The sequence below is a fragment of the Panthera leo genome, chromosome D2 (assembly GCF_018350215.1).
Source record: "Panthera leo isolate Ple1 chromosome D2, P.leo_Ple1_pat1.1, whole genome shotgun sequence".
NCBI classification, from domain to species: domain Eukaryota; kingdom Metazoa; phylum Chordata; class Mammalia; order Carnivora; family Felidae; genus Panthera; species Panthera leo.
Window position 1 is genome coordinate 49,100,162 of NC_056689.1, and position 24,540 is coordinate 49,124,701.

Here is a 24,540-nt window from a genome sequence, read left to right on the forward strand (position 1 = left end):
AGAATCTCACGCAGGATCTGCAATAACCAGAACCAGTTGTGGGACTTGAACTCACGAACCTTGAGATCCTGACCTGAGCTGATACCGAGTCGGAGCCTTAACCGACTGACCCACCCAAGAGCCCCTAACCAGTGATTTTAAAATAATCTGCCCTGCTTAACCTATGATGATGAATGTCTTGATCTCTTCCTCTTGTATGAAGAGTCTCCAAAAATAAAATGGTAGTAATAATTAACCCCAGAACACATCAAGAAAATCTCCACTGACTCAAGCTGGGTCGCCATATCCACCCAGCCTGTAGTCTCAGAGGTGTTCTGACTGAAACCCTTGCATTCTCCGTGGGTCTTCTGGGTCACCTTCAGAGAATAGAGGTTTTTCAGCCCAAGTGATAATTACGTGAGCAACCTCGGTAAACCTGTTAATCCTTCCCTAAATCCTCCAATCGGGCCGCCTTTATCCCTCTCGGTGTTCTCAGTTCCCTATTTTTTCTCTCGACAGGAAGTAACTCTCTTTTTCTTTTCTCATGCTTGTCTTCAATCCAGAAGTTCTTTGGGCTCACTGTTTGGTGGGGGTACTCTCTGAGTCAGTATCCTGGTACCTTCAGCAGCTTAATATGGCTCAACAGCCTCCCCCCCCCCCGCCTCTAAGAAGGGCTCACGGAGATCCTGCTGCTCTCCTCCCCGCATTGCCCCCCTCCGCGGGCCCGTCCCTGCCCTGCGCCCGGCCAACCAATCCCTGGCTCCACTACATTCGCGTCACAATGGCGCCCTCGTGGCCCCGCCTCCGGACGCCAGCCGCGGCGGCCCCGCCCCGCAGCGCTCATTGCGTCTTTCCGGCTCCGTGTTGGAAGTAGCACTGCGCCGTGTCTTCCTGGAGAAGAAGGTGGGGTTCCGTGGGGAAACCGACTGGCGGTCACGCCGGCAGCCGGAAGTGGGGCGGGGGGACGGGCTCCCGGGGCTGCTGCTCCTGGGTGCTGGGGTACAGGGTCGAGCGGGGACCGGGCAAGCCTAGAACGGCGGGGCTGCTGGAAGCGCCGCGTGCGCCCCACGGGCGGGAGTTGTGCACTCGGGCCTACCGCGCGCCAGACCCCGCCTCTCGGAGGCTCCGCCCAGGGCGCGCTGCCAGGGGTTTCCATGGTGATGGTAAACAAGCCTCAACTGCCTCCGCTACAACTGCCAAGTTCCCCGCGTTCCACCCTCTAGGTGCTCGGAGGGACGACCGTGGTGCCGGATGTGAAGAAGAGCGGGAGCGTGGAGACTCGGAGCCCGAGGTGAGGGGCGGGACGGGCGGTGGGTCTGAGGCTGAGGGGCCTCACAGCTGGGACCAACAGGGAACTGGGCCCTCTGGGGGTGGGGACAGTGGGGCTGAGATTTGGGGTTGGGGGAGGTTAGGTCTGAAGTCAAGGGCTCACATGCAGGGACCGAATGGAGACTGGACACACGGGCTGGGAACGGCGGAGCTGAGAATTGGGGTCGGGGGGAGTGGGGTCAGAGGTCAAGGGCTTTACACTGGGGGAGTGGACCACGGGGCTGAGATCAAGGACTTTACACTCGAAGACTGGACAGCTGGATTGAGATTTAGGACCAGGGGAAGCAGGGCCCGCGGTGAAGAAGGGAGAAAAGGCCTTGTACGGAGGACTGCAGGGGAAGCGGAGCTTGAGCGCCCCTGCCAGGAATACCTTGAGGGCATCCGGCGACCGTGGGAGAGGGGCTTCATTTAAAAATGAAAGCAGTACTTTCACGTGGTTGAGTTGCACCGGACTGGTTGGGAGTTGACTCCTCCCCCCTCCCACGTTCCCGCTCGCTGAGCCTCCACTTTCGATCTTTGCGGCCTTTTCTTCCTCTCCGGGCGGCGTGTGTGCCCTGATCGCCGGTGTGCGTTTGTCTCCTGTCCTTGGAGGTATAGTGTTTGCATTTTGGGTGAAACTCTTTGGTTCTCGTTATCTTTGCCTGGTGGCCACATTTCAGCCGAGCGAGATTAATCGGCCATTTCTTTCTCCTTGTGCTTTATTTCTTTGTATCCTTGAATATATTTTTTGCTGATTCTTGACTGCGCCTGAGAAACTTCTGGACTCTCCCGGCGCCCGCGCTGCGCCCTCTACCTTCAGTGTACCCGCGTGGTTCATTGAAAGTGGCTCTGGGCGGCCTGGTGACGCCGAGCGAGTCGCGCGGGGACTCGACGGACCCTGGTCTTTCATAGAAACGGTTGGGAGGCCACGGGCCCCTCCCCGTTGATCTGTACCTTTAAGGGGCTCTCAGGACCCCCTCCCCCCCCCCCCCCCCCAGCTGCCTGCCAGACAAATCCCCAGGCCTGGGAGGCCCCCTTCCCCCCCAGCGCCCCACGCCGCCCTCCAGCTCCTGCAGGACCCCCGCCCGGCGTGTCTTCGGTCCCGGCCCGCCTGCCCGCGGGACTCCTTTCTCAGTAGCTTTCTTCCCCGGAGGCCCTAGGACGAAAGAACGTGCTTCCTTCTCTAGTTTTCGCAACTATTTGTGGGGGCGTCCGGGCTCTTGCCTGCCACTGCGGGCCGCGTGCGTGGCGGGAGAGGAGCCCGCGAGCGGCAGCGCGCTAAGGGGGGAACCGCCGGATGGGGGTGGGGGGTGGGGAGCGCCGAGGGGTCCGGAGCCTAGTGGAGCTGGGAGAGGTTTGAAGACTGCAAATAATACTCCTTTCAATTCAAAACAACGTCGAAATCACCTATCTTAGTGTGATTCTCACTATTACACGTTTTTAAAGGTTAACTGTTTATTTCTGAATTTCTAGTGAGAATGAAAATACCTCGGGTTCTCCGGTTAGATAAAAATATAGTAGGATATGTCAGTGAAAAGTGATGTGATGTTTTCAGTGTTAATGTCTAGAGAAGATTCGTCATTTTAAAATATGTGAGTAATTTTCTACTTTAAATAAATATTGGGAGAGTGCTGATGTTACTAACTAATATTTAAGCGAGTCCATCTTTAGTTATCTCTGGTGCCCGTATGCATTTCTGTAAATTGATTCGGCTCATTGTGTATTATGGTGTTTTTATTTTTTCTCTTTTAACATTCTTTTTGTGGTATTGCTTTTTTTAAATTGACAAGTGACTGGCATTCACTTGAGTATTGTTACAAAGCTCCCTTTAAACATAAAATATTGAAGTAAAAATGTGAATTGATTTGAGTGAAAAGATTAATTAAATAAATAGGTTAGTCCTCCGACGTGGCCAAAATTGTGAAGGAGATTGTGGAGACCTATGGTGCCCATCGAGGGTAGTAAGTTCATGGAGGGGTTACAAAAACGGGAGGAGGGCTCCTCAGTCTGAGCTCTGGTTTTCAGACTCTTGTCGGAGCACATTAATTGACCCTTACTAGGTCTAGGCACAAAGCTAGGAGTTTCACCATGTTTTTAAGTCACATGCTCGTGAGTAGTCTCGTAAGGGGGGCGTATTGCTGTTCTCCCTGTTACAGATGAGAAAATGGAGGCCAAGGGGAAAATGAAGTCACTTCCCCCGGGGGGAGGGATACAGCTGGGAATTGGGACTCACGTCTGTCAGACGGGAACAGCCCTACTCGGTCAAGGACCCTGCCCCCCAGTTTATTGCCCTGAATTGCTGTTCTTGGGGAAAACAAGAGGCTGGTCAGAGGGAGAATCAGGCCTCACCTGAGACCAGTCTGGCTTATTTTACAACTAATTCCAGATATAATAAGGGTCTTACTCATAAATATTTCAGCTTACATTTCTACGAATCTTTAAAAAATATAACTGCAATACTATTATCACACCTGAAGAAATGCTAATTCTTTGAGATCATTAAGTACCCCGTGTTCAAGTGTACCTGACTGTACAATAAATATTTTTTTACAGCTGGCTTGAATTGGAATCTAGACAAGGTCACACCTTGTATCTGGGAGATCTATCTCACTCTTTTAATTCAGAGCAGTGCTGTCCAACGGAAATACAATGCGAGCCACATGTAATTTCACATTTTTTAATAGTAAAAAGAAATTGGTGTAGTTCATTGTAATTTAGTTTAATGTAATATATATACAAAATATTTGCTCATGTAATTTTAAATTATATTTTCACTTTTTTCAAAATCCAGTGCATACGGCACCTCTCAGTTTGTACCAGCCACATTTTAAGTGTGGCAAGTAGCTTCCTTATTAGTGCAATCTAGAGGTATTTTTTTCTTCTTTGTTAAACGAATTGGGTACAGTGTCAGAGTTCCTTCCTCAGGCTTTGGCTTTTTCTGATTACATTCAATGGCGTTTGAATCTCTGACCTCTGCATTTCCTGTGAAATGGCAGTTAGGGTTCTGTTGAGATTTTCTTTTTGGAAAGACTTCACTGGAGGTGTTGTGTACTCCTGCCTGAGGCACTTCTTGGCACTCCCCCTTTGTGAAGTTAGCAGCCATTGATGGTCTTTTCCCTAGATCTTTTGTTTTGTTGATGTTTCCAAAATAGTGATAACTTAAAATATTGCTTCTCATTTATTTGCAGGAATACTTCTCTAGGGAGGTAATTTTCTTTGTTAATCATTTGATTACTGTAAGTTGTATGTTATTAATGGCAGGTTAAGTTTTTGATTCATTCCTTATGTTTATCAATATCTAACAATTTATTGAATCTCTAGCAGGTGCCAAAGACCCTTTTTCTGGTGTCTTTATGATGTGCTTTAATCCACTGTGGCTTTTAGTCTCTTTGGTGCACAAATTATCCAATCTCTGGCCAGTGGGAGCCTTTCAAATTGGTTCCTGACTTGGACAGGAAAGACCTCCGCGGTCTTTGATACCTTCCTTATTAAATGGGTCCACTTCCTTATTAAGTGGGTCCATTTATTCAACTGGACTTATAGTGATAGGCAGTTGGGTTGTTTCTAGCCTTTTCCTATTAGAAGTAGAACCGAGATGAATAGCCTTTGCAGGTGTCTTTGCTTTTTTTGGCCATTTAATATTTCCACAAACGGTATTTAAAAGTGCCTGCTTATCTGTAGCCTTGCCAAGGTAATGCATTTTCAAAATTCTGTATTTTTTGCCAATATGGTAGGTATTTTAAATGTTATTTCATATCAGATTTTATCTTAAATGGGTAAAGTTGAGCATCTTCTCATGTTTAAGGCAATTTCTTTTTCTGTCTACTATACCTCTAGTCCATTTTCCTTTTTGGGTAGTTGGATTTTGTCTCTTTTTAGATGCTCTTTATATGTTAGGGATATTAATGCTTTGGGAAAAAATTGCAAATATCGTTCCCACTTTAGCATTGGTATTTTTGTTTAGCTTAGTATTTTTTAGCTATTCATAAGAGGTTTGGAGGTTTTTGTTTTGGGTTTTGTTTGTATTTATGTAGTTTTTCAGTATTTTCCCATATTCTGGGTTTGGGGTCATGGTTAGGAAAGTTTTCCCTACTTCCAGTTTATGGAATTCATCTATTTTCTTTCTTTTCTTTTTTCCGTGTGTAGGATATTTCTTAGCATTTCTCATAAAACGTGAAAAATTCTTAGTTAACTCATTCCCCTTCATTAATATGTCAGTGTGACAGACTGTAGGGATTGACTTTGAAATGATGAGCTACAATTGCATTCCAAGAATAAACCCAACTTGGTCATGATTATTTCTTTGTGTATTGCTGGATTTGGTTGCTGATAATTTCTTTAGGAGCTTTTTATCTGAGTTCATGAGGAAAATTAGCCTGTGAATCTTGGTAAACTAATTCTAACACTCTTGGGAATGGAAAATCAAATCAGGTTGATTGTTGATCAAAACAAAAATGCAGATGGAAACAAAGCTTTATAAGTTTAAAAAAACATCCATATGGACTTGGGCTAAGAAAAAGATCTCTTAAAATGGTACAAAAAGTGATAATGATGAATGGGTTAAAAAAGAAAAGACTAGAATGGAAAGTTCTGAATTCCCATTAAGTTTCTCAGACAGTTATGCCTCTTTTACAGAAATCCTCACCTAGTGTGAATATTAAAAATTTCTGTTGCACTCTCTCCTGCTAAGTCCATCTGCATTGCAAAGATGTTCCATTATTGACGTCTCCACAGGTCTTTGTTCTGCTTTACACAATATTTAGTTAGAATTACGCTGTCCAATAGAATATGAATGACATGTAATTTCATTTTTAATTGAGATATAATTCACATACCATACAGTTCACCTAGTACAAATGAGAGGTTTTTAGTAAATTCACAGCATTGTAAAAACCACCATTACCTAATTCAGGAATATTTTACATTGAAACACCCTTAAGCATTCTTGGGGTACATCCTGCTTGGGCATGGTGTATAACCTTTCTTACATGTTGCTGGATTCAGTTTGTAGTATTTTGTTGAGGAATTTTGCACCTTTATTCATAACAGATATTAGTATGTAGTTACCTCTTCCTGTGAAATCTGTTTTGTTTGGTTTTGGTATCAGAGTGTTCAGTTTGTTAAAGGGGTGCCATAACAAAGTACTCTAGACTGGGTGTCTTAACAGAAATTTGTAGTCTTGGAGTTACAGAGTCCAGAAGTCTTGGATGAAGGCATCAGCAGGGTTGGCTCCCTCTGAGGGCCATGAGGAAATGATACATTCCGGACCTCTCTCCTTGCTTTGTTAGATAGCTGTCTTCTCTTTCTCGTGTCAGCTTGTCTGTGTCCAAATTTCCCATTGGAAGGACACCAGCCATCATGGATTATGGCCCACTCTAATGATGAAATTTTCAGCCCATAAAGCAGGGTAATATTGGCCTTGTAGAATGAGTTGGGATGTGTTTTAGTATTTTAATTTAGTATATGTATTTTGATTAACTGTTATCTAAAATATTCCAACATGTAGTCAATGTTTTAAAATTGAGCTATGTTACATTCTTGTTTTAATCTTTGCAATTCGGTGTGCGTTTTATACTTAACAGCACATCTCAATTTGTACTTGTCACATTTCAAGTGTTCAGTAGGCACATGTGGTTAACGGCTATCATATTTTTATCCTTTGTACCCAATTTGTTCTTTTTCCAAGCAGTTTTTTCTATACTTGAAACTTAAATTTAGAAGTTCTAGCAACATATGCCTAGGTTATGTCTTTCAAAAATATCTGTTGGGAACCACACAACCATGTTTATCTTAAGCCAGGAAAATCTCCTTCCATTATTTATCTGTTCTATTTGTGTCTTTCTCCTTCTGGAATCCCTATTGTTGACATGTTATTTCTTTTGTCTCGTGTTACATCTTGTGTCCTCCAAATTTCATATCTTTTTCCCTTTGTTTCTGTTTTTTTCTCTTTGAGATATTTCTTGCACTTATTTTTCAGGCCACTATCCATGCTTTCAGTTTATTACGAACTTTATAAACTCAAAATTTGATTGTTAGTACTAAAAAGTGTTGTATTCTGTAACTGAGTATCTGAAAGTGCTCTTTTTTTTTCTGTTAAAAAATGTATGGTTTTGTTCAGCACTTCTCATTCCCTGATAACTGTTTTAAGCTGTTGTCTAAATGCATGGTATCCTCTCCGGGTGCTTGAGTCACTCTCATGTGCATTGTCCATTCCTTTCCTCTTGGTTCTGTTCTCCACTCTCCCAGGGCAGTGTGCTCTGGTCCCCTGAGCAGCAAACATTGAGCACGAGCTGCTACGGCAGTCTCCCCTCCTCTGGCAGCTGCCTGGGACCTGACAAGGTGTCAGCTCTCCACAGCGCCCCAGGAGGAAGCTCTAGGCCCCTTAAGGGACAGTTGGCACGTACTGCAGCCATGGCTCCGGGAGACTATGAGTGTAACCCCCACAAGCCTTCCTGAATGTTGGCTTTAAATGGTCACTCACCCAGGGAGGGGCTGCTTACTCCGGGGGAGAGAGCTACAGGCGGGTTGGTAGGGGAGGTGGTTCGGAATTGGTCTTAGCAGTTGTATTTTAACAGGTCCCCCTCCCCCTCCACCTTATATTTCTTAGCTAGGCTAAAATCATATTTCCTACTGTGGATGGGGGAGCACTGCCAATTAATAGAGATGATGAATCCCTCACTTGAGAACAGATTTTACCTTTAGCAGTGGAAGTCAAATAGCAGTGGGTTTTTTTGTTTTTTTAGGAAAACTTCACCTGATACATTTTTTTTTTCCTCTCATAATTTGGATTTCATCTTTGGATTCCATCTGTGGAATGCAGTCAATAATATCCTAGAGCAAGAGTTGCTAGTTCTATGTTGGATAAAAATTTGTCCCTTATGTTAAATTTTAATACAAGTGATAGAATTTACCTAACGTTGTATTATACTGTTTTTGCTTTTTAGTTAACACAGATTTTGCAAAATGAACACTGAGGGAAACAGTGAAATATCACCCCAGACTTAGCTACAGTACATAAACTAAAGGGTTTAATAGTTAAAAGATAATGGAAAACAGCTTTCCTGTTTCTTACGGCTCATCTATATCCCCTTTTTGTGGATAAAAATATAGTAATAGCAATAAACATTTAGAACGTTAAATTATTTAGTGATCCATCTACAGCTTCTCTTTAATAGCTCTGAGATAGCTTTGTGTATTGAACTTGGTTTGTTGTACAAATTAGGGTCAGAATTCTCACACTTCAGAAGCATGAGCCTCTTGAAAATTTTGGTACAACTGTGTGGGGGTGTGCTTTCTTGAAGCAGCTTATTCAGACCTAGGTCATATTCTCAAGAGAGTGACAGAAGTGTTTAAGAGCCACTGACTTTATACAATTGCTAGGTTAGAAGAGATTTGGTTTGTAATGTAATTTCCAGTGGAACAGGAATACTATCCATATAAAGAATTTGAACAAGCATTCAGGGAGGAATAAGCAGGGTGATGTTCAAAGGAGCAAAAAATACGATTTTCTAAATTCTGCTTTTGAACCTTACATATTTACCAGGGGGAAAGAGTTTCACATCCCACCACCCCCCGGCCTCACGCTTCTGGTTTGTTTAAATGTCACTTCCTCAGGTCCCCAGTGTAAATTAATCCCCATTTTCTAGTTTTGGGCCATTCAGATTTTGTCATCATACATTTATTTCTTTACTGATTTCCTAGTCCACTGTTCTGTGGACCTAGCACAGCACCTGCATTTTGTAAGTGCACAATATTTCTGGGTTAATGACTCCCAATTTGGTAAATTCTATCTACTGCGCATCACTCAAATCCTTTCACAATTGCTTCATTTCTATCACAATGTTTTTATTGCAGGGTACCATTAGTTTTTCCTAAACTTGTGTCATTGCCTCCCGTCTCTATGCATCTGTTCCCACCGTTAGTTTTCCAGATAACAGCTAGACTGTTTTGTTGAAAAGCAAAAACTCAAATTTACACCACATTCCATTTTGAAACTATTAAGTGACTTCTCATTGGCCTTAGACTAAAGTACAAAATACCAAACCAGGCTTTCAAAGCTGTGTGGAGGATCTTCCTCTTTTCATTGGTCTCAGATCTTCTCTGCTTTCCTCTTTCATTGGTCTCAGCACAACATGCTCCCGTGTCTTCGGTACTTGTTGTTCCTTCACCAGGCAGGAACCATATCATGGCTGATAAATTATTAACAGCCACCTCCCCTGTATCACCAACCAGTTAAGCCAAGAAGGCATATGTAAAACTACTTAACCGCAAGAAATATATTCAAATAAGTGAGAAAATGCACACCAGTCATATAGATTACCAAGAATATATTTTGAGGAGGTTTTTAAGATGTGAAATTAAGGGGTGCCTGAGTTAAGCATCCAACTCTTGACTCGGGTCATAATCTCACGGTTTGGGAGTTCAAGCCAGTGTCAGGCTCTGAGGCTCAGCACTGACAATAAGGAGCCTGCTTGGGATTCTCTCTCTGGCTCCCTTTCTCTGCCCCTCCTTTGCTCATACTCTATCAAAATAAACTTAAAAAAGTGAAATAAATGCTTACAAAGCAGTCAGGGTACCTCAGTTCTGTAGAGATACTTTTCCAAAAACAAGCCAATTTTGTGGTTCATTCTTCAAAATACTGTTTTGCTTCTCTTAAGTTCAGTTTTTAGTGCCTGTGTCTTTCCATGGGAGGCTGGATTTTTAATCATATCATCCACCCAGCTTCAACAACTACCAGTCAAGGACAGTTTTTCTTTACATCCCCCACCTAATAATTTTTAAGCAAATTCCAGCAAACATACTATTTCATCTCCCAATGGTTCCAAGTGAATCTCTAGAAATGTATTTTTTAAACATAACTATAATTCTGTATCTAAAAGAAGTAAATGTAATACTTTAATACCTTAAAGTTTTTAGTCAGTGTCCAGAAATGTCTTAAATGTTTATCAATTTGTTTGACTCAAAATCCAAATATGCCCCGTGTACTGTGCATTTGGTACTTGGTCTTTCCCCCGTGTACTTGGTCTTTTCCCTTGGAGCTGTTTTCTAATGGACTGAACTCATCTGTGCTTGTAGAATTTCCCCCAGTCTGGCTTTGCATACTCACACCTAGTAGGTTCCTCTTACCTATAAATCATATTTATTTCATAGTTATTTCTAGTAAGGAGATTCATAGTTTTTTCTTTTCTTAAATAATTTCATTACTAAAGGTGTTTAACATAGGAAAGTAGAGACAAAAATATAATGAAACTCCATGTACCCATCACCCAGTTTCAGTAATTAAATCATGGCCCCTGTTGGTTTCATCTGTAATCCCACTCAGATTTAGAAACATTCTAGGTATCAAATATATCTCTTAAGTAATGACTCCAGAAATAAAATTGCAGCACCATAATTCACAACTAAAATTTTTAAATTCTTTGAAATAATTCAGTCACTGTTCACACTGCAGTTGCTTTAGTAATTATTTTCAAGATCGTATGAATTCGGATTCAGGGCTTCATGAAATGTAGTTCTTTTTCGTGTATTAAGAATTGCGAGTCTTAAAAATCTTTTAAATTGATGCAAAATATTTATAGGCGTTCATGGCCAAATATGTAAAACAAGACTATAAAGAGGTAAAGAAGTTCTACCTTTTGTCCATTAGTTTCCATTCTAAATTCTTTCAAAGAGGTTGTTGTATTTTCCCTCTTTTTTTTTTTTTTGGTGTGTGTGTGTTTACGGTTTCTCCTTCCACCTAAACCGTGCCGATCTACTCCTCTCCTGCGCTGTACTCTGGACTTTTCCCCATCTTGGCACCTTTCCTGAAAACTCACTCAGAACGGTCTTCCTCGTTGCTTTTCTTCCCTCCTTCCTCCCACTTCCTGCCTGGGCCGACCGCGCGGGCCGCGGGCCGCACCTGCAGGACGCGTTTCCATTGGTGACATCTTGGCGGGCCCATCGGTGGCACTTCCTCCTTTACACCCCGTGACCCACGTCCGGCCCGCCGCCCTCAGTCACGCGGCCTCTGCCTCCGGGACGCAGCCCCGCGCGCCGGCCTTCCGGACTCCGGACCCGTCGTGGTGAGCCGCCGCGAGCGGACGACCCCCACCCACCCGCTCATCCCGCCTCACCCAGCCCCCAGTACACCCCCACCGCCCCCCGCGAGTCCCGGGAACTCATTTTCCCCTCCTCCGCAACTCCCCACCCCCACCCTGCCTGCTCCAGGAACTCTTTCTTCCCCCTCGCCCCAGGAACTCTTCTCCCCCCCGCGTCCCTTCTGCCCCAGGAAGTCCCCCCGACCCGACTCAGGAGCTCCGCCCCCCACGGGTCCAGGGAAACTCTTTCCTGGCCGCCCCAGAAAGCACCCCCCTCCCAGGCCCCGACTCGGGAGCTCCGCCCCCTCCCCCCGCGGCTCCGGGAAGCCGGGACCGAGAACGCTGGCCCCACCTCACTCCCTCCTCGGCGGCCTAGAAGTTCCCACTCCCGCCTCCGTAAGCTTCCCCCCCCTTCTCTCCTCCCACCACCAGGCCCGGGAAGCCTTCGCCTCTTGACCTCTTTCCCCCTCCCCCCCTCCCGCTCGGCCCGTGAAGCCTCCTCCCCCTCCCCCGCTTCCCTCCTCCCTCGGCTCGTCCCGCCCCCGCCCCGGAAGCTCCCGCTGATCCCGCCCAGGCCCCGCGACGGGGCGCTCCGGGGTCCCGCCTTCCTGTGGGGCTGAGCCGAGCGTAGGTTGTCGGATCCGCCAGGTAGACGACCAGTGAGTCCCCGCTCTGCACTTCGTCTGCGTACCCCCGCCCCAGGAGCTCAGCGCCTGAGACCGCAGCTGTGCTTCCCGCCGAAATCGCTCAGACGCGCCCCTGGCGGCCCGCGGCTGCAAGCTTAAGAGCGCAGTTTCAATTTCAGGTTAATAACAAAAGGAGACGCACCTGGACTTTCCCGGAGCCTTCTGCGTTTTTAAGCGTCGGGTGGAATTAGGGGTCCTTTGGCTGTAAACCGCGCTTGTTTGAAAATAGAAATCAGTCCTGCTCCTCTCAGCGGTAAGTCTAGAGCAAAAATGTCAACTGCGTAATCCTGAGGCAGCGTCTCTTGCTCACTGTGGTTTTAAGAGTAGAACTGTTTGAGTATTTAAGATACTCAGGACAACCTTGCTCTAGTGTGCCACCAGCTGTAGGTTAATATTTATTTACAAATAAGGGTGAAATTGCTCCTTAGGTCCTACTGCAACACAGACGTAAATAAAAGGTTGAAGCCACGGTCCCTCTGAATACCCACCCCTTCCTGAACAGAGGATGGGGGTTTAAGCCGGCCTGTGTACTCCGTAGATAAACCTAATCAGTCATGGCACTCGGAGGCCCGCCCTGTTTATCTTGATTGGATCTACCTGAATCCGAACTAAATCCCGTCTAACCAGTACAGTGAAGGAGAGCACATTCGGGAGAGCCTCCCAGGAGCCTTAGGAGTCTGTTACAAATGCAGAATCTTGCCCTATCCCACGTACGTTGTTTCAGAATCTCACATTTTAACAACATCCTGTACAGTACAGATAATTTGAATCTCCAGTTGCGGGACCTAAGAGAAGTGTATTTTCACACTCTAGCGATTACAACGTGTGCTCGTGTGAGACCCGTGCTATCAGTGCTTCAACGTGTGTGTTCGCGGGCATGCGCGCCCCATTTCAGTCTTGTGAAAATTGGCCTCAGTGTGTCTGGCCGCTCCTATGCGTGCATGTACAAGGAGGGTCCCCACGATGTTGGTCTGTAGACCACACTGGAAGGAACCAGGAGCTGGGGTAAACCATATAAAAGAAGGGATTCAGGTCATTTAAGATGCCTGAGTTCTACCTTTCAGATTCCACTGGGGGCTAGCAGGAGGGATGGTTGAAGCTTTTTGAAAACCATCTTCCAGAGAATTTGAAATTAAATACCTTAACTTTTATACAGGTTCCCCCAACACTTCTGGGATAGTAGCTTATGTAATAATCACAGGAGGCTATAAAGACAAGTTTATCTTTAACACGAGGCACTTAGGCGAAATTAACTTGACTTTCCCGGTTTTACCTTTCCCAAACTAAGAATGTAGTTTAGTTCTCCAATGTACTCCTGAACTTCATATATCCTGATCCTTTGGGACACCTTCATCACTTGGCTGTGGGTGATGGTAGTAATTTTTTCCTACTGAAAAGCATATTTTAATGTATACTTACATTCTTGTCAGTTAATTAAAATATAAACATCAGAGCAAATACAGGTCACAAGAAATGAAGTTTATCAAACAAAACTGGGAAGGAAAGACTTGGGTATCTCCACCCTGACCCTCAGGGAGTCTTATAAATTGTAAATTCTGTTGAATAGTTTCTGGCAAGCAGACTGGCGCTCCTCCCCGTAAAGGTCCGGCAGCTTCTGGAGTCTCTCACCTCCTGCCCCTGAGGTCCCTACCCGGAACTGTTCCGGCCTTGTTCCACCCCCTCCCTGAAGAAGCCCTTCCCACCCTTAGTATTTAGATATCCTCACAGAGCTTAGAGTTTTCTAAGTCTCATCTAGGCTAGTGAGTGTTTTCTTGCTGTTATCCTTTGTATTACCATATGAAAAGGTAAACCTTTTAAATGCTATGGGGGCTGTCCTGGGTGTGTGCTTTAATTATGGAAGCTTCATGGCTTTAAAAGAATTGCTGCCCCAACTTGCCCTTCCCTGGAGAAAGGGAGCTGGAGCCCATCCTAGCCCCGGCACCACCATCCCTGTTTGCTCTGGTGAGTGCTGGGCCACTGAGGCAGACGGCCATATCGCTCTTTTTTAGGACAATTCGTTACCTACCAGGAGTGTCTCCGACTGTGGGCATCCCCTCCCCCCCCCGGGTTGTTCTTAAAGGTGAGCTCTTTTAAGAAAAGTAATTTCGGTTTACGTTTGGTATATTTAAGTAGGTATATTTAAGTAGATTTTTAAAGCATGAAGTAGAAGTTTTATCATTAGCTTTAAATCTAACAGCAGAAATCTATAGCACTCTTACTGAGTTTTAGTTAATGTCTTGAGCACTGTAAAACTCTACAAGGAATCCAAATGTAGAAGATTCTAAGGGCAAAGTGAGGATATTGAATTATGTTTGCATCTAAAATTAGGTTTGAGTTTCATTGAAAGAATACGGAATTACGTGTCATAGGATTGCTTGCAAGAAGTGGAACAGAAAAATAATTCCAGAGTATAAATAAACTTTTGTAGACGTGTGTTTGAGAAAAGAATGCTCTTCTCCTTGCCTTCAGAGAAGTCACTTTGTTTTTGAAACTTTGTTTTCTGAAGTAAAACACTTCTAATCTGTAATGTATTGTTAGGTATTTTAAGTAATTCTCATATGAAATGTTTGTGTTCGCTTATGCTTCCTGCATGTCTTTCAGCCTAGACTGCCATATTGTGGAGGGAGGTGTTGACCTCACATGGCCATCAGTTAATCTCTTGCTAATCTTGGGCCTGCTCTGTTGGGGGTGGGGCCACAGTGACCAATGGAACCGACACAGCCTGTCCCTGGTAGGCTTTCCAAGCAGTTTTGAAGACACATTTTGAACAAATCAGAGCAAGAATGTTATGGGAGTGTAGAACCATGAGACTTAATTCAAAGGGGAAGATCTTTGTGGAAAGGTAGTACGTTTGAGCTGAGACCTTAAGGATTAGTAGGATTTGACTAGACAGAAGGTTGGGTGGAGTGTATTTGGAGAGAGAATTAATTATCACGTGTGTCAAATGCAAGGGAGCAGAAAGCCTGGCACATTCCAGGCATAGGAAAATGGATAAAGGAGGGTTTTTGTTTTTTTGTTTCTTTGTGTTTTTTTTTTTGTAAATAGGAGTGATGTAAGCTAGATAATTGTGTTTGTTGCAGGCCAAAGTTGCAAGGTCTAAGCGACCCGTTAGCACTGTGGTTTGTGTTCCACTGCCGGTGGGAAGCCACTGAGAACTTGGAACAGGAGAATGACATAAAGCCAGTTTTAGGAGAACACTTGAGCTGCAGATTGGGTTGCAGTAAGGGCTAGCCATTACACTTGGAGAAGTTTAAGAACCAGGTAAGAGTATCCTGGCATGGGCTGTTGGTACTGGAATTTAGAAATGAGGAAGTAGAAATGAATATGAGGGCAATGCAGAAAGAAAAAGTTTGACAGTTGAAATCACAAAGGAAGGAATTATTGAGTCCTTACTGTGTCGAGAAATGGCTAGGGACTGCGTATAGAATTGTGAGAAACTTATTATTTGTTGAATTCGAGTTCCTGAATAGGATTTGGGAATGTGGGTTAGGGTGGTGAATGGGATCATTCCAGAGAGAATGAATTCATTGGATTTGAATTCATTGGGTGAAGTTGTCCAAGGATTATTTCACTTTCTTTGTAGAACCTCGGGATGGCAGGTAAAGCTATTTATACCGGCAGCCAGAGTGCTATAGAAGAGTGTCAGAGAAAAAGGCTGCTTTCATTTGTGGTGTATAGGGGCTGTGGATTAGTTTTGTATACCAGTCTGGGCCTCAGGAAGCATAAGGCTGGGGCCCAGAGCTAGTTGATCTTGATCTTGTGAGGCTGCCTAGAAAAGGACTCACCCAAGTCCAGTGATATCCCTGCAGTTGAATGTTGAGGAAGGACTCCCTGGAAGAAGCTGGGAGAACCTATTTAGGGAATTAATAGGAAAACCAGGAGATGGTTACATCATAAGAGCCAGAGGGAGAAAGGATTTCCCAAGGGAGTTGCTTAAATCCTGCTGCTGGAACAAGTAAAATGAAGACAAAAAAAACCTCTTTTCTTCCCAGTGGAGTGAAAGGTTTTGCCCTTTTAATGGTAAGGAGTAGAGGTGACAGTAGAGGCCTGCCGTCTGAGATTTTACTGAGAGGATCAGTAAATCAGCAAGTAGCTGGAGGCAAAGTTGGTGTTAGGGAAGGTATATTATGGCGTTGGTATAAATTGGCATGTAATTGGTATAAATGCGCATGCTGTGTTCAGTGAAGAGACCATGAAGATCAAGAATTTCTCCGGGGTGAGTGGAGTTGGGACCAGAGCAGGACTGTGATCCTGCTAATGATGTCAGCTAATAGGAGAAGCAACTTCTTGTTTATAAATTTTTAGACTTTGTGGCAGTTTCTTCACATCGTCCCCATTCTTTGAACTAGATGATCACCCAAAGATGAGGGAAGATTAGGTGAGGTTGCTACAGGTTACTCAGGGCTTTGGGAGATTGGGGTTGGTGGTAGAACTTAGGCAGTATTGAGGGCCCATTTTAAGGTTGGTGACCCTGATTCTACAGTAGTCATTCCCAACTGGGAGCCGTTTTACCCCCAGGGAACATCTGGGAATGTCTGGAGACATTTGGGGTTGTCACAACTGGAGAGGGGTGCCTTTGGCAGCTAGTGGGTAGAGGCCAGGGATGCTGCCTGACACCCTACAGTGCACAGGCCTGTTCCCCACAACAAGGAACTGTGTGGGCCAAAATGTGTGCCACTAGCCACTCAGTACAACCATGAAACAGATAGCTAATCTTCCTGGGCTGTTTTACTGGGCACAAACGATAAAGGAGAAAGAGCATATGAATTCCATTTGTTGTAGGGGGAAGGACTGAAATCATTACAAAATTATCCTTTCTCACGTTAGCAGTTTTAAAAATAAGTGCTGCATAGAGTGATTTTGTCAAATATTTAAATTACTATAAATCATAACGATTCAAAATGGTAATTTGTCAGTAATTGTTTTTCCTTTATACTAGTGCAGTTGAACCTTTCGTATGTTACAAATTTGCTCTGCCTTTTCTCTAATAACCAGAAAATGCCCTTGCTCTAACCTGACCGGTACTAATTCCTCTATGATCATGGCACTTACCCTCTTGCCTTTTATTTTAGCAATGTAATCTCATGTTTTCCTCCAGTTCTGAAAAGTTCTCTTTTTCTAGATATTGGCTTATTTCATTCTTTTGTCTTCTCTTCTAGAACTTAAAATAATTGACCATTAGAATTGATAGGTTTTGGCTTCAGAGCTTCCATATTGCTATTTGGTTTTTCTAAGTCTCCTAATTCTTTTTCTGCCTGAATAATATGTACATTTGGTGGGGGGAGACCTTGGATTGAATCTCAGCTCAAATGTATTTTGTATATTTTCTTAACATTTAATTTTGCTTCTCTTTTTTCGTCTGCAAAATCAGAAAAACAACATTTACTGCATATTCTTGTACATAATAAATGAAAAATTATGTAAAGTAGTTTTTGCTTTCTTTTCAGCCACAAAAAGCTGCACCCAAGCTTGTTTGACGTCAGTCCTCTCAAGTGTCCATGATGCTGGGCCCCGAGGGAGGTGAAGGCTTTGTGGTCAAGCTCCGTGGCCTGCCCTGGTCCTGCTCTGTTGAGGATGTGCAGAATTTCCTTTCTGACTGCACAATACATGATGGGGCTGCAGGCGTTCATTTCATCTACACTAGAGAAGGCAGGCAGAGTGGTGAGGCTTTTGTTGAACTTGAATCAGAAGATGATGTAAAAATGGCCCTTAAAAAAGACAGGGAAAGCATGGGACACCGGTACATTGAGGTGTTCAAGTCCCACAGAACCGAGATGGATTGGGTATTGAAGCACAGTGGTCCAAACAGTGCCGACACCGCCAATGATGGCTTCGTGCGGCTTCGAGGACTCCCATTTGGATGCACCAAGGAAGAAATTGTTCAGTTCTTCTCAGGGTTGGAAATTGTGCCAAACGGGATCACATTGCCGGTGGACCCCGAGGGCAAGATTACAGGGGAAGCCTTTGTGCAGTTTGCCTCACAGGAGTTAGCGGAGAAGGCCCTAGGGAAGCACAAGGAGAGAATAGGGCACAGGTATATTGAAGTGTTCAAGAGCAGTCAGGAAGAAGTTAGGTCATACTCGGATCCCCCTCTGAAGTTCATGTCTGTACAGCGGCCAGGGCCCTATGACCGCCCTGGCACGGCCAGGAGGTATATTGGCATTGTCAAGCAAGCAGGCCTGGAGAGGATGAGGTCTGGTGCTTATAGTGCAGGCTATGGGGGCTATGAGGAGTACAGCGGCCTCAGCGATGGCTACGGCTTCACCACTGATCTGTTTGGGAGAGACCTCAGTTACTGTCTCTCAGGCATGTATGACCACAGATACGGAGACGGCGAGTTCACTGTCCAGAGTACCACTGGACACTGTGTCCACATGAGAGGGCTACCATACAAAGCCACAGAGAACGACATTTACAACTTCTTCTCTCCACTCAACCCTGTGAGAGTCCATATTGAGATTGGCCCTGATGGAAGAGTGACGGGCGAAGCCGATGTTGAGTTTGCCACTCACGAAGAAGCTGTGGCAGCAATGTCCAAAGACCGGGCCAACATGCAACACAGATACATAGAACTTTTCCTGAATTCCACAACTGGGGCCAGCAATGGGGCGTACAGCAGCCAGATGATGCAAGGCATGGGGGTGTCGGCCCAGTCCACTTACAGTGGCCTCGAGAGCCAGTCTGTGAGTGGCTGTTATGGGGCTGGCTATGGAGGCCAGAACAGCATGGGTGGATATGACTAGTTTTGTAGGAGCATTTGAGTTATTGCAATCAAATTTTCACAGGCAGCCAACAAGCAGTGAAAAGCAATTATTACTCTAGAGGAAGCTGTGGGACCCATTTTGCACCATGAGTTTGTGAAATCTGGATTAAAAAATTACCTCTTCAGTGTTTTCTCATGCAAACTTTCTTCTAGCATGTGATATTGAGTAAACTAAAACTATTTTCAGCTTTTCTCAATTAACATTTTGGTAGTGTACTTCAGAGTGATGTTATCTGAGTTAAAGTAGTTTTGAGTACATTAAATGGATCTTTTACACCACATCACCGTGAACACATTGGGGAGACGTACTTTTTTGGAAAACTCAAGGTGCTAGATCCCTAATTCAAAGAGGAACATTTCTCATGTTTGTTCATTCTAGTTTATTTTCATTTAAAATCTTTTAGGTTAAGTTTAAGCTTTTAAAAATAAGTTAGTTTTGAAAATTGAGACACATTACTAATACTGTAGGAATTGGTGAGGCCTTGACTTAAAACTTTCTTTGTACTGTGATTTCCTTTTGGGTGTATTTTGCTAAGTGAAACTTGTTAAATTTTTTTGTTAACTAAATTTTTTTCTTAAAATAAAGATTTTTCCACAATGACTGGCACCGACTATATACTCACCAAAAAGTAGCAAAATGGGTGGTTGAAGAGAAGAACTTGCTTTAATACTGCTGTATTTCAGTGTGAATTTCAAAATAATTTAGCACATGAAATCTAAGATTTCCCTCGGTTAAATTAAAAGTTTGGTTTTTAAAATGTTAAATATGAGTGGTGGAAATGGTGACTGGAAACGCATCCCAGAGTAGTATTAAAATAGAAGCACACAGTCCCAGCCTCCCGTGAGACTAGAGTGCTGTTCTTGATCAGTTATTTGTTATGTCCTGCTCTTCCCTTATTTTATGCTGGAGTCCTGTTCATTTCTCATAGCGGCCCTTCATTTTGGGTGCCATACACTGGCAGTTATTAACCACAGTTTTTTTTGTTTGTTTTGTTTTTTTTTTTAAATATAAAATGTGCTATTTTTTTTTCATACTAGCTCAAACACTCCCAGGTTAGCAATTACGGGTTATTGCAGACTTCACATAAGCTTGGGACAGATCTGTTTCCAAATGAGAAAATCGCCTTCCACCTAGCAAGTAGAGAACCATGTCCAAATTCCAGGCAGCTCTGCACACAGCTTACTGCCTGCCATCACTTTTAATTTGACATAAACTAAGACCATCAAGACTTTAAGATGTGAATGGAGTTTATTTAAAACAATTTTTTGATGGCCACTTACTGATTTTGCAAACTTTGTCCCCCCACTTGTAGCCCAGATATCCTAACTTCACCAGTTCTGGGGTCTTCATCTGGTATCATTTCAAAGGGACAAGCTTCATTTATAGACAAAATATTGATTAAGCCCTGAAGATTTTGCTAAATAAGCATTTATGTAAACTAGAATCTTACCCCAGCCCCTCTCATCCTCCTATGGCCTCATAGCCCTACCTTACCTGCCTTGCTTCCCACTGGTGTTCTGCAGATTCAGATAGTTTTAGATAGGGCAGCAGCAATACCCAGCAGTACCCAGGAATGCCAGAGGTTCCGGGATGCAGGCTTAACTAGGAAGGTCCGCTCTGATGAGTAGGTAACGTGAGATTCTGGGGAGGCAGAGCTCATGCACCTGGTGTGAGCCATGTTCACAGGGTCTCTACCCATCCCATGGGTCTACCATTCTCCCAAGTCACCAGCAATAGTGCATAGGGATGCTAAGGCCCTGGGTGGTCAAGACCCAGAAACCAGGTAGAACACCTGAGAGCTTAAGAAACCTGCAATGACAAAGATTTGATAGGGCAGTGAAGTTTTAAGGAGTATATTCACCCCGTATAAACCTCCCTTGTTAGGTTTAGGGTCCAGATAAGGAAGGAGTGGGCTCCAAGAACCTGGAATGGGTTATCCGGAGGAATGTGCTATATTATCTGAAATTGCTGGGCCAGCAGTAGTGGCTCTTACTAGAAGTAAAACTATCTGGAGATCTCACCTGTGGTAGGTGATTTATAAGATGTCCTCCTCATCAAAGTCCACTTCCGGTATTGTTTCTAGAATGGATTGGCAGACTGCCTGTCAAATCCAGCCTGCTGCCTGTTTTTACATGGTCCATGACCTGAGAATGGGTTTTACAGATGAATCAATTTAATGTCAGGGAGCCCCAGTTAAAAACTCCCCAAATGAATCCCATTCTTATTAGTAGACAAAAATTTAAATATGCCTTGGCCTGCAAAACCTAATATAATTTGCTATCTAGTACCTTCAAGGAAATTCTGATTTTTCTGTTCCAGAAAACTAGTATCAGGACTTAGCATGACACAGAAGGGAGAGGCCCCACTGCAGGAGGAAATGCAGATGCTACCAAACAGCCAGGGCCTGATGGATATGTGTGGACAGGAGGGGGTCTGGAGGATGCTGGACCAGAAGGTTGCGTGTAAAATGATAACCGGCATCTCCTGTGCCTAAGGATTTAAATTTTGAGTAAAATGCTTGGAATCCATCCTAACAATCTGCTGCAGTCAACTCTTGAAGCTTGGAGACAGCAACCTACTGGAGGAAGGGATGCTGGCTGTTGAGAAAGGGGTCATCAGATTCAGGTGGGCATGTTAGGATTTAGTATATGAAGGCAGGAAAAACACCAGCTAAAAGTGTGCTGTAGAGGGGCACCTGGCAGGCCCAGTTGAAAGAGCATGGCAATGCTTGATCTTGGGCTCGTGACTTTAAGCCCCATGTGGGTATAGTGATTACTTAAATAAATTTTTAAAAATGTTCTGTGGGAGGGCCCAAGGACACTTTTAAGTTGATAAAGGAATGTGCTAGGGAAGCGCACAAGCATTTTAAGCTTAATGGAAACAGCCGTGGTTGGCAGTACAAGAAAGGGTTAAAGGGATTCCATCACATGTGAGGTAAGCATGATTGCCATAATGGACAGTGAACCCAAAGGCAGTAAGAGGCTTCACCTGGCCAGATCTGTGGTTAAGACTAGGACCTCTGTATGGACAGGGTCCACACAGGCACAGCTATAAGGTCTGTCAACTTTCTGCCCCCAGATATTACTCTTTGACTCTATGAGCAGAAAGCTAATTGGAAATCAGGATTTTTTTAGAGTGGTAATGTGAGAAGGCCAAGTTTGCAGGCCAAGTTCATCTCACTGTAGGTCAAACAAGTTTGCAGACCCCTGCAGGTACCTCCCTGAGTGAATTAGTACAAAGGGGTACATTAGGCAGTTGACAGCTGCCCTCCCCCCTGCACTGGATCCTTGGCTTGTGAATTAAGAGCCATAATGGCAGGAAAGGCCAAGGGGAACCTCTTGGTGTTCCCCGTTCAATACTGTGAATAAGGAGAAATGCCACAACATCTGAGGGTTGAACCATGCTTGCAGACTATTTAGAAAGGCAAACGGGCATCTGGGTGGCTCAGTCAGTTAAGTGTCCGACTTCGGCTTAGGTCATGATCTCACAGTTTGTGGGTTCGACCGCTGCATACGGCTCTGTGCTGACAGCTCAGAGCCGGGTGCCTGCTTCAGATTTTGTGTCTCCCTCTCTGCCCTCTTCCGCTTATGCTGTCTCTCAAAGGTGAATGTCCAAAAAAAAAATTTTTTTTTTAATTTAGAAAGGCAAGCAAATGCCTTTTTAATTTACTTGTGTGGTTTCAGCAAACAGCAGATGCATTCTGGTAGAGGATAGTGGATGACCAGGAAATTAACCAAGTTAATCTCAGCACAATTCAGTGCTTAATGAGGTGCCCTTGCCAGTATAAATCAAGTCTCCAGCACTTGAGAACTCCTGACCTAATGAATATATTTCCTTTAATCAGCATCAAGGAGGAGATTAAAAATTTTAACCTCATAACATTAGAACACATTCCCTGTCTTCTCCAGGGCTGTGGTAACTCTCCTGCTCTCTGTTATATAGTAGAGTCTGGAGAGACATTGATCACCTTGCCGTGCTCCACTGTATTAATGACATCTTCATTGTGCTTGTTGGGGGAGGAAGCAGAATTCTGTGTCCTAAAGGGAGGAAGAATTCAGGGCTCTGCCACATCATGGAAGTTTTTTAAAGTCTGATAGTCTTGGGCAGGGATAGGCAAAACTAGGGTCCTGGGGCCACATCTGGCCTGCTACCAGTTCTTTGTAAATGTTTTATTGGTACACAGCTATGTCCGTTTGTTTTGTCTGTGGCTGCTCTTGTGCTACATTGACAGAGAGGTGGGCAGTTTGATTTGAGACCGTGTGGCTCACAAAGCCTCATGTATGTACAATCTGAGACTTTACAGGAAGTATTTGCTAACTTTTGGCTTTGGGCGGATCTGGGACATTTCTTCCTCTAAAGTAAAGGTCAAGACACTTCATCACTAAAAGATAATTTTTGGGAAGACATTTTGGATTTTGGATTTATTTCATTACATGAAAATACTGCTCCTACCCAATTATTAGGTGACCAAAAGGCTGCAGGGGTCCTGCAAGCTGCCCTGCCATCTGCCACAGAGGACAGAGTAGGCCCCATGATCGAGGTATCTGTGTTCATAAATGGTTTTGTGTGGTGTCTCTTGACAAGTCTCAATGAACAGTCCCAGCTCAGACCCTGAGTGTTATGAATCAAGGCCGTGCCCCTATATCAGAGCTATTTACTGTTCCAAACGCAGCTCCTGGAGTTACTGAGCCTCACTCTGCACTAACCGCCACCCATGCTCTGTGGTGTTGGCAGAGGCATCAAATCATAAAGTTCTTTTAAGGCATCTCAGTTTTGTTTTTAGTTTTTGTGTAAAGCTTCTTGCACATACTCCATTAGATTTGCTTCCAGTATTATATTTTACATGGTATCTCTGATTTGCTTAGTTTGTTGCTGGGACTTCTTAGGACTAAAAAAAAAAAAAATAATAATACTATGGATTTTTTTTTTTTTTTTAAGCAAACTCTACACCCAACGTGGGGTTTGAACTCACAACCCCAGTATCAAAAGTTGCATGCTCTATCGATTGAGTCATCCATGTGCCCTAAGTGCCCCAAGAAATACTGTGGATTTTTATATTGAGTGTGGCCTTGCTGAATTCAATAAATTTACTTATCAATGCAGGTTTAAATGTAGATTTTCTATGTAAAAAAATGCTGTTTGCAAACAATGATAGTTCTGTTTTGTTTTTTTTCCCAATCCCTATGTACTTTATTCTTTTTTTGCCTTGTGGTCTGCTCTTAGATCAAAGTTTGTCTTTTATCATTAGAAACGTGATGCTGAACAAAGTGGAGTGAGAGGACATCCTTGTTTTATTCCCAGTTTCAGAGAGAAAGCTTTTGTTATTTCTCCCTTAAAATATTGTCAGGGCACCTGGCTGGCTCAGTCAGTGGAACATGCGACTCTTGATCTTGGGGTTATAAATTCAAGCCCCACGTTGGGTGTAGAGATTACTTAAAAAAAAAATCCTTAAGATAAAGATTGCTTTTTTGGTCTCATACCCTTTATTAAGAGAATTTGGGGCTCCTGGGTGGCTCAGTCAGTTAAGTGTCCGACTTCAGCTCCGATCATGATCTCACGGTTCGTGGGTTTGAGCCGTGTGTTGGGCTCTGTGCTAACAGCTCAGAGCCTGGAGCCTGCTTCGGATTCTGTCTCCCTCTCTCTCTGTCCCTCCCCCGCTTGTGCTCTCTCTGTCTCTCAAAAATGAATAAACATTCAAAAATTTAAATTAGGAGAATTTCCATTTGC

At 44.1% G+C, this 24,540-nt stretch overlaps 1 protein-coding gene across 8 annotated transcripts; it reads left to right on the forward strand.

Moving 5' to 3' along the window:
* Positions 1-783: 783 nt before the first annotated feature.
* Positions 784-18,937, forward strand: HNRNPF (heterogeneous nuclear ribonucleoprotein F). Of its 8 annotated transcripts, XM_042909247.1 has the most exons (6): positions 784-882; positions 1,203-1,270; positions 11,192-11,348; positions 12,169-12,302; positions 14,059-14,129; positions 17,497-18,937. In XM_042909247.1, the coding sequence occupies exon 6, from the start codon at positions 17,548-17,550 to the stop codon at positions 18,790-18,792; it is 1,245 nt and encodes a 414-aa protein (XP_042765181.1). In that variant the 5' UTR covers positions 784-882; positions 1,203-1,270; positions 11,192-11,348; positions 12,169-12,302; positions 14,059-14,129; positions 17,497-17,547; the 3' UTR covers positions 18,793-18,937. The 8 variants fall into 8 exon arrangements, with proteins under 8 accessions (XP_042765181.1, XP_042765185.1, XP_042765183.1 ...); XM_042909251.1 differs by lacking the exon at positions 14,059-14,129; XM_042909249.1 differs by lacking the exon at positions 11,192-11,348.
* Positions 18,938-24,540: the final 5,603 nt, after the last annotated feature.